The sequence below is a fragment of the Aureobasidium subglaciale genome, assembly GCF_000721755.1.
Source record: "Aureobasidium subglaciale EXF-2481 unplaced genomic scaffold scaffold_0, whole genome shotgun sequence".
NCBI lineage: Eukaryota > Fungi > Ascomycota > Dothideomycetes > Dothideales > Saccotheciaceae > Aureobasidium > Aureobasidium subglaciale.
Window position 1 is genome coordinate 246,875 of NW_013566995.1, and position 13,306 is coordinate 260,180.

Sequence of the window (13,306 nt, forward strand, 5' to 3'; positions counted from 1 at the left end):
GAGAAGTTTGTCGATGTCACCAAGCGTGGATGATTAACCAGAGTTCACTAGAACCAAAGGCATGAGGGCTGCGGCGGCATGAACGCGGTCCGCTGTCGGCGTCGGTCGGTTGAGTACGGATGGGTCGCGACATGCGCCGCGCGTGACACGCGACGAGCAGCGCCATCGGGAGTCGAGCCCGCTGGCTCGACCTTTCTATGATTTAGTAATGTAGACTCATCTACCGCACTCATCTCTGCACTCACAGCTGCGTCGTTGCCTGTAGCAAAGTCTAGGCGCCGAAACAAGCTCGCATTCGTGACGAAAGATAAGACATGGCTTGATCTTATCAATCGCGTCATGCCCGATCGGGTATGGTCGTCTCTGCCGACACTTTCCACGCAATCTCAATCAATCAAAGCACCCCGTCCGCTCACTCGAACCGACCTCACTCAATCATTTCGTTCATGCACTCTGACCGAAGTGCTTCATCCATATCAGTCAGTCTCCGTTTGATATCACCATGGACGCCAGGAAAATCTGCATTTAATGTAGACGCATAGGCACAAACTCAACACAGATGACGACACGTTCTGGAGAGTCCCATCATTTATTATCATGGTACTGACGAGTCATCCGATACCGTAGAATGTTCCGCTGCACACGTACGACCTTGACGAAGCCAATTGTTTTTTCTGATGCCTACCACTGCTGTCTTCATGAACCCAAGGTCGGAATCAAGCACCCGTCCGAAGATCAACTCTTCTTCCCATAGAACGGTGCTTCAGCTCCGTATCCCATATTGTACACCTTACTATACTGCAGCTTCCAAGCACCGTTCTGTAATACCCAGATGTCGTCACATCTGTAGAAGATGCGGAAAGTCTTCGTGATGTCGTCAAGAGCATCCTCTACCCAGTGGGACCAGGTAATACTGTCACAAGGTCAGTGGGACGATCGGACTTGCCGTAGAGCGAAACGAGCCACTTACTAGGTGTCCGTCCTCCACTTTGTCGGAGTGATCGCATCGAACACGAGGGAGTTGGTCACGATGTGGGACACTCTTGCTCCAGCACTGGCGCTTCGAATAGCAGCTACAGTCTGCTCAAGTCCCTCGGACCTGCCGCCATAGGCTCCAAGATCGGTGCTGTCGTAGACAACGTCGTTGGTCAGAACCTCGCCGAAGGCAGTGTAATTCTTGCTATCGATCAGCCAGGCCAGCTTGTACTCGGCAGCCTCGAATGCCTCGAGTGATGAGCCTGAGTTGACAGTGGGGTGAAGTTGATAGGGATTGGCTGCAGCTCCGTATATGAGTGCAGAGATGACTAGGACAAAATTTGAGACGAACATTTTGCTATGCTGGTGAGTGACGTTTGTGGGCTCAGAAGGTGTTGATTGCTGCTGTAGTATTTAAGCAAGTGCGCAATACGACCATACTTACACCTCTACCTCAAGACGATAGTACTGTGAAGTGCCTCCAAGAGAACTCTAGGGCTCAGTGAGTAATTGTGTCAGCATCGGGTCCAGCCCTGTAGCTACGGGGAAGTAGAGTATGTCATGGTCAGACAAGGCATGAGTATGCATGGTGCGTGTCTTACCATGCAACCATTATACCGTCGTAAGTCATCCGATGAGCAGCTGTGCCTCACCTCGAAGCCTTTCGCCTTGAACAAGAAGAGGTTGGTAACGCGGGTAACGACAGCCTGAACACTAGCGATTACTTCGCGATAGTCCACATTATCCAACCTTGAGCTCCATTGCGATGTACAAAAGACAGGAACTTCCGGACTGCGTCGCGAAAGGTCCGTGTGGAGCAGAGCCAGCTAACGAAGACATGAGATTGAAGCAACGTGGTTCTCACATGCCGGTAGAGTCCTGGACAAATGATAGTGCATGTTGGAATACTCAAGGGTCAGAGTCTGATGTTGTTGTCAAAGTGCAGGATGTCAACATGGAGTGGACTCGAAAGGCGGTGTGTCACTCGCTCCTTCCACCGGGGCACTTCCAATGCCCATCAGTTGAGAGCACGCCAAGAATGGCAAAGACTTTCCGATCTTGGTGGCAGCCATTTGAATATTGGCACTATCGTGACATCCTTGCGCGATGTTCTTGCCAGTAGACCAAGTTGTACGCATTCGAAGTCCTCTATCTAGCCGTCAGAACAAGACGGTCCCTGAGACTCTAATTGTAAGCACTTTGTTCCACGCAAGTTGGCTTTTCGTGCGGCGCACAAACCGCATTTCTCAAGTCAACACCGCTCACGCGCAAGCGCGACAAATAATGATTTTTGCTGTCCAGATTACCCTAGAGCTTCCTGTGGTCTCCAATTCCGAACGCTCACTTAAAACTGGATCTGTGCTCCACGAGGACTGAATCAGGTAGTCTGATACGCGACACATAACATTGCGCACGCCAACAGTCAAGAGCTAGGTACTCTTGCATCCCTTCACATGTCACTTCCACCTTCACAGCCCGATATCTGAGTATGAGACGATACCGAATATGGCCAGAACAACACAGACTGCTGGCCTCTCTCGACAACAAGCCGTCTGTCATACATAATTCCTCACCGACCATGCTGGACAGCTGGTATACCACAACAAAAATCGGCCAGTCAATCATGGCTGGTGTCCAAGAATGTACGAGTTACGGCAGAATCAACATTGGCTCCACCATCTACTCCCCCACAAGCTCTGCTGCTGAACTAAGAGCCAGTTGCTCCACCGGCTTTTCCAGCAGTTTGGACAAGTTGTTCAAGATCTACGGTAGGAACTGGGATGATACATTGGGAAATGGTGATATTCTTAGAGACGCCTCGGTCCGCCGCAATGGGAATGATGTTAGTGACTGTGAATTCACATCTCCTCCTAATGACGGTACAACATGGGACTTCTTAGCCAGTGGTCAGATGAGTGGCATTAGTAGTTGTTATGGACAGGCTGCTATAGACGCTGAGGGTTGTAGAGTTGGAGGTAGCAAGACGATGCCTTCCAGTATTTGAAAAGCATAACGGCAATACACATGGAGAGAAATCATCCGGGATAGTGGAACCAGTTTACAGAAGGAAAAATTAAGCTTCCGTAATTGGTTTCGAGTGTGGTGGATTCTCATCTCTATCGACGACCATCTCACGACGCCAAATTTATCACTGTCAATTGAACAGCCATATCAAATCGCTCAATGCTGCTTATCAGTGTCGTTATCCATTTGGTTACCTTTTGGCAGGCACATATGGATGAAGGCGCCTCACAAAGATCGGGTTACTGAAAGAACTGAATACCGGCTGGGGCGCAATCGTGTAAGAGCAAATACCCTGATTGGATAGCATTTTGTAAAAAGATCATATTCGATTACAACAGCACAATCTGCACGTACGGCCACAGTCAGCTGAAAACTGGGCATCCCGTCCGCTCTGCCATACATAAGCAGTTGAACGGCAGATTAGTACTACGGTGGGTGACCACGTGGGAATCCCTGCTGCTGTACGTTTTGTTTTGTCCTGACGACCTGGGTGGTCTCGCTAATCTATGGCTCAATTCGATACAATTTTGCTCTCGCTGGAGATCACCTTTAGGTCCAGATGCGTAAGAGGATTATCACGATTCAAAGTCAAACAAACATTTGCGCAAGAGGAAGACCTACGCGAACATGTCGCTTACCATTGCGACTTCCTCGCTCGTAAAGCGACGCGACCCTCCTTCGTGCTAAACGCAACTATCAATTGACCGGCGCGGGAGTGTGGAAGGTCGCATGTGCTTGTATGCAGATTATCCTGTATGAAGCATCTGGAACCTTCCTCGTACGTGTTCTGCAAGGAACCAACACGGCGGGAACATTTAATGTAACTCAACCAATGTCAGGTCAACCACAATTCTCAACATGCAGTCGATAGGTCATTGGTGGAGGAGGGGTACAAAATCCTAGACCATACGGGACAGATGGTCACCTTGCCGCAAGAGAAGGCGTCTGTTGCTGCGAAGCTCTCGAATCAGGACAACGTCTGACTGAAAACCCCTCCTCTGACTCCAACCACACATTTCGTGCTGTCAGCATATCTGTAATGTCTTACGCTGGCCTCCCTTCACTATCACCCAGTCTCATCATTTCCCTCGACTTCGATAGTACAACAGCTGACAATTATCGCTACCAATAGGCAATCGAAGGATTCGGCGACGCCGGGATCCCTTATCATGCCAAACATCGGACCGTCTTCGAGACAGCAGTCTGGCAGTGGATTGTCGGACGGGAGCTGAGTGGCGTGAGAATGCGCTAATTTGTTCGCAGTGGTAGGCAACCGTAACGACTCCTCTCTGATCAGAACCAAGACACGATCTCGACTTGGCGCTTGGTACATATCCAAGCAAGTCCTAAGCATGATATGAAGAGATACCGTCTTAGAGAAGCTACTGCTAACAATCAGCCGAGAGGGCTTAGCGTGCCAAGATGATCCTCCGCAACGCGAACATCGAGAACGAGGCGGCGAGTGCGGGGTGTGGAGAACTAGTCTGTAAGAGGAAGGCAACGAGGATGATGGGGAAGGCCAATCGTATGTGGTAGTGAGTTGGCGATAACCAAACGGCGCTCAAATCCTTTGTATGGTGTACGTAGGATTCATGGGATCATTACCTAGTCATCTGACTTATCGCCAGGGGCCAATTTTGGCACCGAGGCTTGCTGGAGATAAGTGACTTCGGCGAGCCGTAGGTGGCGCTCGCTTCACTGGACGAGTGAGAGCTTATCAATGAGACGTTGTACGATAGTCCACGAATGGTTGCATTCCGCAATGAATTTCCCGCACCCGCCGAATCGCCTCAAAACAAGGCTGGCCGCAGTCGCATTCCCGCTTCACGTTTTCCTCTGATCTGCTCTTGCGTCGCAAACATGAGTGATAACGACGAAAAGACTTACGGCGAGAAGCATGCGCATTCCGCGTCGCTTGGTGACCATCTACACGGCCAACAACTCGGAACTGGCCCAGAAGTCCACGATGTGGTCGTCGGTGATCAAAATGAGCTCCACAGGGAGCTGAAGGGCAGACACATGCAGATGATTGCCATGTAAGTCTTGTTAATTAACCTCAACCTATCCCTCTACTGACGAAGTCTTCTATCAGTGGTGGTGCAATTGGCGCTGGTCTTTTCATCGGCTCTGGTTCTGCTTTCCAGAGTGGTGGCCCTGGCTCGGTTCTCATTGGCTTCATGCTCGTCGGTTCGTAATTACTCCCAATAATTGAGGTGCGCTTGCTAACTGTCTCCAGGTTTACAAGTGTATGACCGCCTTTCATCGATACGGTGTCCACCTGCTGACACATTTCTCTAGCTACTTCATGATGCAGGCCCTTGCAGAAATGTCGGTTATGTACCCAATCAATGGTGCTTTCGCCATGTACATCTGTCGCTTTGTCGATCCATCCTTCGGTTTTGCTTGCGCTTGGGAGTACGCTATCAGTTGGCTTACAGTCCTTCCCTACGAGATCTCCGCTGCTGTCAACATCATTCACTACTGGGAAGGATCTTTGAACGTTAATGCCAGTGCTTTCATCGTTCCTTTGCTCGTAGCCCTCGTCGTCATTCAATTCTTCGGCGTCAGAGGCTATGGCGAGGTAAGTTGATTGGAACCACGTTGGAGGCCACAAGCTGATTGGACAGGTCGAATACGTCCTTAGTGTCATCAAGATTCTTGCCTGCGTCGGCTTCATGATCCTCGGAGTCATCATTGACACAGGCGGCATCCCCGGTGATCCATCTGGCAGAGGTTATATTGGTGGCAAGATCATGTTCGTTTTTAAAAGCCGCATATGGCTAGCCAGAAAGACTAACGAGTCAAAATAGCTCCCAAAACACCTTCCGCAACGGTTTCCATGGTTTCTGTAGCGTTTTCGTCACCGCTGCATTTGCTTACACCGGTACTGAGCTTACCGGTCTGGCTGCAGCTGAAACAATCAACCCCAAGAAGGAAATCCCAAAAGCTTCGAAGCAGGTCATCTTCCGTATCATCATCTTCTACGGTGTGAATCTTCTGCTCATCGGTCTCGTCGTACCATCGGACCCTGAGATCTACAGCGGCCCAGGATCTTCGTCTCGTTACTCGCCTTTCGTCCTTGCGATCAAACTTGCTGGCATCAAGGTGTGTATTTTCTCCATGGACGTTAGTTCAGAATGGCTGATATTCTCAGGTGCTTCCTTCCATCTTTAACGCTGTCATTCTCGTCGCAGTCATGAGTGTCGCCAATTCATGTACTTTCGGCTCAACTCGCACAATCCAAGCTTTGGCTGCAAACGGTATGTATTCGTCCCGCCAGCGACAATTCACGCAATCTGACCACGACTCCCAGGCATGGCACCCAAGTTTCTCGCATACGTCGACAAGAAGGGTCGCCCCTTGAATGTCATCATTTTGCAGGTTCTTTTCGGTTGCCTCGCATTCATCAACTTGGCGCCCAATGGAGGAGATATCTTCGGCTGGCTTCTTGCCTTGTCGGGTCTTTCTATCCTCTTCATCTATGGAGGAATTGGTCTAGCGCACGTGCGATTCCGCGCAGCTTGGTAAGTCGACACTCAGTTCACGAATGCAATAATGGCTAATTCTAGCAGGAAACTCAACGGCCACACTCTGGACGAGCTACCTTACAAGGCCTCCGCCGGTGTCTGGGGATCGTACTTCGTCATGCTCATCACCGTCCTTGCGCTCCTCGCTCAGTTCTATGTCGCGCTCTATCCCATCGGCGGCCCCAACTTGAACGCCAGTGCCTGGTTCCAGTCTTATCTTGCCGGTCCTCTACTTGTGTTCCTCTACTTCCTCTGGAAAGTCTACAGTTGGTTCAAGAGACCGGCAGACAGACCCATCTGGATCAAGACTTCAGACATTGACATTTACACTGGCATGAGAGAAATCGAGCGCTTGTCTGACGACGAACGCATGCTCGGTGAGAAGCAGAAGAAGGGACCCATGGGTTACGCCAAGAAAGTCTACAACTCTCTGTTCTGAGCGCAGGCTTGTTCCGATGAGACTTCTCGCTGCTGAACTCCTTGATCACTTAGTAGAAAATGTGGCTATCCATAAAAGAGTTCGCAGCCTCACCAGTTGGCTTTGATCATCGTTCATCGTGATTCACACCAACACAAGACTCAGGCATACAGGTGCTGCCCTGCTGTACATTCAGCATATCCTTCGTAGTAATATATACTTTGTACTCAGGGCTACCAGCCTCTTTTAATCTTGTGTATTGTTCTTGAAATGCTCAAAGGCTCTCAGCGTCACATATCGTCTCGATTTTTTCGACCTGGACTCGTCGTAAGTCTCAATGTACCATATTGCTGAGCTGACTCGAAAGATCCATTTGTTGTTCAATGCGGGGTGGCTGTGTTGGCTGGCGGTGTTGGCTGGCCGTGCGCCTAATTGATCTCCTTGCAACACGTTGCACCCCGCTACACATCATCACAACTTCGATCCTTCCTTGCTTCCTTCCTTCCTCCCTTCCGTCCTGCCTGTGTGTGTACTGTCGCACTTGACTCATACTGCCCAGACTTGCAGCGATGTCATCGAATACGTCGCCAGATTTTTGAATGTAAGATACGACTGTGGCTTTCGACAGGTAATCGTAGAGAGTGGAGATGACAAAGTTCAGCGCACACAGACGTTGCGTTGCAGGATCGCTCGAGTGATAACCACGAGGCAAGAACAGCACTTAGCATGATGTTTGTCACAGGTAAAACTTCCAACCCGAGCGTCCAGTTGCCGATCTATCAGACCAAAAATAAATCACCAACATTCAGATCCTGCTATAAAAATACTACAGGAACGATGCGATCAGACATATCAATCCGTAGCAATCGCCACATACGCCTCGGTCGACAACAACAAAAGGGAAACAAGTTTCTCTCGCATCAACTTATTGCAGCTCTTGATGACTCGAGGGCCACTACATCAACAGGCCAGACGAAAACATGGATCTTTACACCTGGATTTCACCGGTCGTTCCTATTGCCTATCTCTCGACTGCAAGCTTGGCGTTCTATGTTCTCTTGAACCTTCCTCAGCATCTCAGGAGTACATGCTTTCCCATCTTCGTCATGCCTGCGTGGCGTGCTTTTGCAACATTCAAATATTTCACATGGCCCGCTTCGCTGGACGGTATCTGGGGACTCGCAGTTCTGATATGGATGGCCAACATCATATCGTTGTTGTACATCGACAAGATTACGGTGCAGAGTAATACCAGGAAGCAGTGGGACATCAAAGCTGCTTATAAGCTTCTCTTTGATGTGCGGCACCTTGACAAATTCCGACCCACCTTTTCTACTCCCGAAAAACCTATTTGTGGAAGGCCCCTGATCGTTTTCGCGGCAACTCAACTGTTTAGACTCTTTGTCTACTGGCAGGCCACAGTACACCTGTTCACTCCAATCATACCCCTTCTCTTTGGCCCTGTCGAACCGTGGGAGTTTGATCAGTACGCCCAGATCTACTTCCGCCGATTGCCATTGTTCGAAGCAAGTGAACCTGTCACCTTACGCGAGACTTATATCCGTATCGTCTTCACCTTCCGTTGGATTTGGCTCAGCTTCGTCGACGTTGATGCCGCGCACACTTTTTTGAGCATCATCTTCGTTGGAGTGCTAGGGCTTGATTCCCCTGAAGAGTGGCCATCGATGTTTGGAAGTCCTCTGGAAGCATATACCCTTCGTCGCTACTGGGGTAGATTCTGGCATCGTCTGGTACACAAGCCTTACTTGAGTATCGCAAAACTTCTTGCAAGCAAATTGCACATCGGCAGTCTTGGTCCAAGATCGGAGAAGACTTTTCTTGCCTTGCTTGTCTTCCTCATCTCTGGAGTCGCTCATGCTATGGTCTCCTTGCAGAGAGGAAAGCCTACAGAGGCCATTGACGACATGGCATTCTACTGTATCAACTTTCTCGTAATAGCGATAGAGGGCATGGCTTTGTATCTTCTTCGACCGATACGTCGACTTCTGCCTCGATGGCTCTGTAGGACGACTGGATACATCTGGGTCTTGACGTTCTGGTTCTGGGCAGCACCAAAATGGTCATACCCTGAGGTGCACGGCGAGATGCTCAGAGAAATTGAGAGGAAGAACAGAGCACAGGGACTCGGGATTTTTGGCAGTCTATTGAGTGGAAAGTAGATGTTCAGCACCTTGACATTCGTGCAATTTTGTATATAGTCATGATAGACGACGAGCATATTTGACATAAATTACAACTTCTGAATTTTCTCATCACCACAAATAACTGGAGCAAAAAATGTTCAGTAAAGCGCATTACTAATGGTGTCAAGCAAGGAGCTCGGGCAATCAACTTGATCTGTAGTCTAAATTACGTTGGTGCATACAAGTACACCACACCTGTCAGCTGGGAGTGAGACGAACCTTAATCCGACACAACTTAAACTGAAATTACCTCGAGAGTCAACTTAAATCAGACTACAAAGATACTCTACTGACCTCTAGTTTTACAAAACCGGAATTAAGATCGGATTCAGTGTGACTCCCGCTTTTCTCGTCGAAGGACAATTTAAAACCACTGGTCGAAATCCTGAACTACAAAAATCACTAGGCAAGGAGGACGAAAAGTAAGTTTTGGTGAAACACGAAGCTGAAAAATTGAAATCTAATCAAACTAGCGAGCGAGATACAAACAAGGAAAGAGCAAACAGAACAAGAAACTGAGACCAAAGCAGAGAGAATAAGAAAACACCAGAGTCCGTCACTATCACTATCGGCCTGTCCTTCAGATCAGGCCATATACCACACAATCAGGGTCTTAGTGGCAATTGAAGTCGAGCGGATGACACTGTCCATCTAGTGGAAGTAAGACTGGAGCTCCTTCAACTCCTCATCAGTGAGGCCACTGAACTTGAGAGAGTCGGCACCAAGAGGAATGGGGTAACCAGCATTGAAGCTACCAGTCAAGGTGGTAGCGAGGACCATGCAAGTAGAAGGAACACCAGCGACCTGGAAGCCGCCAGGTCCAGCAGGGGTGAAAGTGAGAGTGGCGCCGTTGAGAGATTCGCGGCACATGTCGTAGTTGTACTGAGGAACAGAATCGAGAGGGTCAATTGCGCGGCGCTCGTGAATGCCGCGACGACCGATGAGACCGCCAACGACACCACCGGCGAATTGAGCGCCAGCCTGGAGGACACCGTCGCCGGTGAAACCTTTGCCGTGAAGACCCTTCTTGGCTTCGGCGGAGGAGGCAAGAGCCATGGTGATAGCGATGATGATGGTAGAGAATTGCATCTTGAATGAAGTATTGAGGATGTTTTGGTAAATTGTAGGGTGGATGAAGTAGTGTTTGTGAAGGGTGTTTGAAGAGCTGAGTGGCTTTGGATGCTTTGGTTGTTTGGTTGCTGAGTCGCTTGATGATTTCCTTTTCGCTGGACTTCGAAGAGGTTTATATACCTTCCTGCGTCCGAGTCTCTTACGGAATCTCAGAGACCTCGAGCAAGACCTACCTTCTGTTGTTGCGATCTTCGTCGAAGTGCTACTACGCGAAAGGATGGAATCCACTGTTGGCGTTGGTATCTGAGCCTCGCAATCCGCCTCAGGATGGCCAACATGCTGAATTGAACAGGATTCATCTGAGCAACAATTTGTTGGACGAGTGGGTCGAACATGGGGTGCTAAGTCCGTCACTATCCTCTGAGTTGATCATTGTGATAGTGTAGCAGAAAATAGAATGCTAAGTTCGAATACTGAGGTTGCTGTTGATGAGCGCCGCAGATTTTCTCCGCAGCACGTGGTGGCTGGGTTTCGTTTGTTTCTATTTCTGTTTGAGCTTGCAGCAAAGAGATCCATCCTCCACGGGCATGCATACCGCAAGACACTTACGAAACTTGAGCCTGGGATTTATATCGCAAACAATATGATCAGCGTAAGTAGACGCCAGATAAGTTCGCGCTCCACAGGCTACCAGAGTCGAATGAGCATATTTTATGCTTTGTGCAACGAAAAGTTGTGTATGACACAAAAGTATTATGCAAGCATGATTGATCGCCTGAGGCGCTAAAGCTGAAGGATTCAGTCCGCGACCCAGCAGGAACGAAATGCAATTTATCTGATATTGTCCAGACCAACCAACCAACCAACGCAGCCTAGGCGCCCTGCATGATTGTAGCATCAAGATCTGCGCGATGATGTTTCCTCTAATAACAACTTGAACAGCTATGAGTCGCCAATTCTTGACCGCATTCTCTGCGCCACGGTGTAGGCATGCCAATATGAAACAGGATATCTGATCGCTTCCTGGAGACCATCTTCCTTCCCTCTCCAACATCTTGTTGTTGTCACTTCCCCAACATATCTTCTTGTCGACAACATCATTTGTACGATGAAGTATAGCACGTCGCTACCACTGCTTTCAGTCTTCGCTTCATCTGCTCTGGCCACAGGCCCGCTCGAGTTCTCGCTCAGGAGTGAACCACATTCAGAACTTTCACGTGTCGCTGAACGTGATGTGGACGGGACCTCTGAGTCTGCAGTTCTCACCAACTTTGCCGGTCAATTGGGAATGAAGTACTTTGTCAACTTCACCGTCGGAACGCCAGGTCAACTTCAGACCGCAATTCTTGACACTGGAAGCGCGGATACAATCCTCGTCCCCTCCGACGCTCCATTCTGCAAAGAAAAGGGCGCGAAATGTCTAGGCGGGACTTACAACGCATCGGCCTCATCCACCTTTGAGATGATCACATCTAGTGCCCTAGATGCAAATTATGGCGAGACTGGTACCGATTCTGGTTTTGTCGCAGATCTTGCAACCGATGTGATCCAGGTCGGCGACGTCGTTGTTTCTGGTGCTCACTTTGGTATAGCCGGTCAAGCTGAAGGTAATTTCCTCGGCGACAGCAGTTATGCCGGCATCATGGGTCTTGGTTATTCGGCCATGGAGGCTGTCAAAAAAGGTCAACCGTATTATCCAACTTTTGTCGAGTCGCTTGTCGGAGCTGGAGCCATTGCCTCGCGTGTCTTTAGTCTCTATCTCAATGAAGTGAACAGCTACGGCTCTATCTTATTCGGCGGTGTTGATACCGAGAAGTACACTGGCAATCTTACCACCTTGAACTTGGTGCAAGCGGGAGTGAACGGAAAAATGGTCCAGGCATTCTTCATGTATCTTGATGAGGTCATGATGAAGCGTGGAGATGGCGTGGAGGAGACGATTGTTGCACCCAACGAGATTCAAGAGTTTGTCTATCCGGACTCTGGCGCTTCAGATTGGACAGTGCCTACGGACGTCTACAACAAGGTAGTCAACATGACCGGCGTCACGGTCACAAAGACCAATGCAGTCATGGCCTGCAGCAAGATCTCAAATGAGACATCCTTCACCTTTACGCTCTCCGGCAACGGAACCAACACAGCCAAACTGGATATTCCCCTTTCCTCCTTCTTTGTACCTGCAGCCAAAACTGATGGGTCTATCGCAAAAATCGGGGGTGAGGATGCTTGTCTAATGATGATCAAGCCAGCTGCTTCAGGGTCGAAGTTCTACCTCCTCGGTGATCCCATCATTCGTGCAGGCTACTGGGTGTACGACCTGGACAACGGACAAGTCTCAATCGCTCAAGCACGTCTTTCAGCCACCAATTCGAATATCGTCGCTGTAGAAGCTGGTCCTCATGGTATTCTGAATGCGACAAATCAACCTGCTGAGCTTAGTACCAATCAGACTCAGCGTGTTGCTGGTACTGCTACTGCATCAGTCAGCTACTCATTGTATACTGCTACCAATGCCGTTGGACAGACTTCCGGTCCGCAGTCTACCGATATCAGCAGTGGAGCTATCAGTCTGATGTCTGGCATACCCGCTGAAGGTATCGTGTTTTTGACTGGCGCTCTTTTACTATCCGTCGTATTCGGCGCCTTCATACTCTAACCACACCCACTATAGATCCCCATCAGTAGATAACCCAAGTCTCTTGAAATGTTAGACATGTGTCCACTTAAGAGGCAAGCTTTAACCGTGCCTTCTTGATCTTGTAACACGAAGTCGTTCGCACTTGCATTGTGCAATCCTGACGAAGATCCGGAGTCGCTCCTTGTACACAAAAGATCTTTAGTCGGTCGCATTGTTGTCCAGCGAGCGGCTGTCTCGTTCCACGCCAAGCCCTGGTGTAGATGCCCATTCCCGCGCTGCACAATCATGCGTCCCCCCCTAATTTATATAGTCTCCAAAGTGTTGAGTGTTGTCTGATGCAATCTGAAGACCATTCGAAAGATGTTTATGGATAGACTACGGACAACAAATTGACCACGTTTCGGCGGTGGTTTTACCTGGGCAGGAAGTCGTCAGCTCCATCGGTGCA

The 13,306-nt window shown here is 49.4% G+C and overlaps 6 protein-coding genes across 6 annotated transcripts; 4 read left to right on the plus strand and 2 right to left on the minus strand.

Annotated features, from left to right (window-relative positions):
- Positions 1-538: 538 nt before the first annotated feature.
- On the minus strand, positions 539-1,559 carry AUEXF2481DRAFT_119208 (uncharacterized protein). The gene is made up of 3 exons (XM_013493172.1): positions 1,429-1,559; positions 971-1,380; positions 539-913 (listed from the first exon to the last, which is right to left on the minus strand). Exons 2-3 carry the CDS (start codon positions 1,327-1,329, stop codon positions 736-738), a joined length of 537 nt encoding a protein of 178 aa, XP_013348626.1. The 5' UTR covers positions 1,330-1,380; positions 1,429-1,559; the 3' UTR covers positions 539-735.
- Positions 1,560-2,092: 533 nt separating this feature from the next.
- Positions 2,093-3,223, plus strand: AUEXF2481DRAFT_84258 (uncharacterized protein). Its single transcript, XM_013493173.1, has one exon. The coding sequence runs from the start codon at positions 2,465-2,467 to the stop codon at positions 2,978-2,980; it is 516 nt and encodes a 171-aa protein (XP_013348627.1). The 5' UTR covers positions 2,093-2,464; the 3' UTR covers positions 2,981-3,223.
- Positions 3,224-4,860: 1,637 nt separating this feature from the next.
- AUEXF2481DRAFT_24491 (uncharacterized protein) lies at positions 4,861-6,966 on the plus strand (the record flags this gene model as incomplete). The annotated part of the gene is made up of 9 exons (XM_013493174.1): positions 4,861-5,036; positions 5,093-5,187; positions 5,237-5,246; positions 5,299-5,581; positions 5,628-5,755; positions 5,811-6,105; positions 6,155-6,260; positions 6,314-6,524; positions 6,573-6,966. The coding sequence occupies 9 exons, from the start codon at positions 4,861-4,863 to the stop codon at positions 6,964-6,966; spliced, it is 1,698 nt and encodes a 565-aa protein (XP_013348628.1).
- A 516-nt stretch (positions 6,967-7,482) lies between these two features.
- Positions 7,483-9,222, plus strand: AUEXF2481DRAFT_34326 (uncharacterized protein). The gene is made up of 2 exons (XM_013493175.1): positions 7,483-7,687; positions 7,755-9,222. The coding sequence occupies exon 2, from the start codon at positions 7,926-7,928 to the stop codon at positions 9,123-9,125; it is 1,200 nt and encodes a 399-aa protein (XP_013348629.1). The 5' UTR covers positions 7,483-7,687; positions 7,755-7,925; the 3' UTR covers positions 9,126-9,222.
- Positions 9,223-9,622: 400 nt separating this feature from the next.
- On the minus strand, positions 9,623-10,632 carry AUEXF2481DRAFT_34327 (uncharacterized protein). Its single transcript, XM_013493176.1, has one exon. The coding sequence runs from the start codon at positions 10,203-10,205 to the stop codon at positions 9,801-9,803; it is 405 nt and encodes a 134-aa protein (XP_013348630.1). The 5' UTR covers positions 10,206-10,632; the 3' UTR covers positions 9,623-9,800.
- A 447-nt stretch (positions 10,633-11,079) lies between these two features.
- AUEXF2481DRAFT_34328 (uncharacterized protein) lies at positions 11,080-12,970 on the plus strand. Its single transcript, XM_013493177.1, has one exon. It carries the CDS (start codon positions 11,329-11,331, stop codon positions 12,874-12,876), a length of 1,548 nt encoding a protein of 515 aa, XP_013348631.1. The 5' UTR covers positions 11,080-11,328; the 3' UTR covers positions 12,877-12,970.
- The last annotated feature ends 336 nt before the right edge of the window (positions 12,971-13,306 follow it).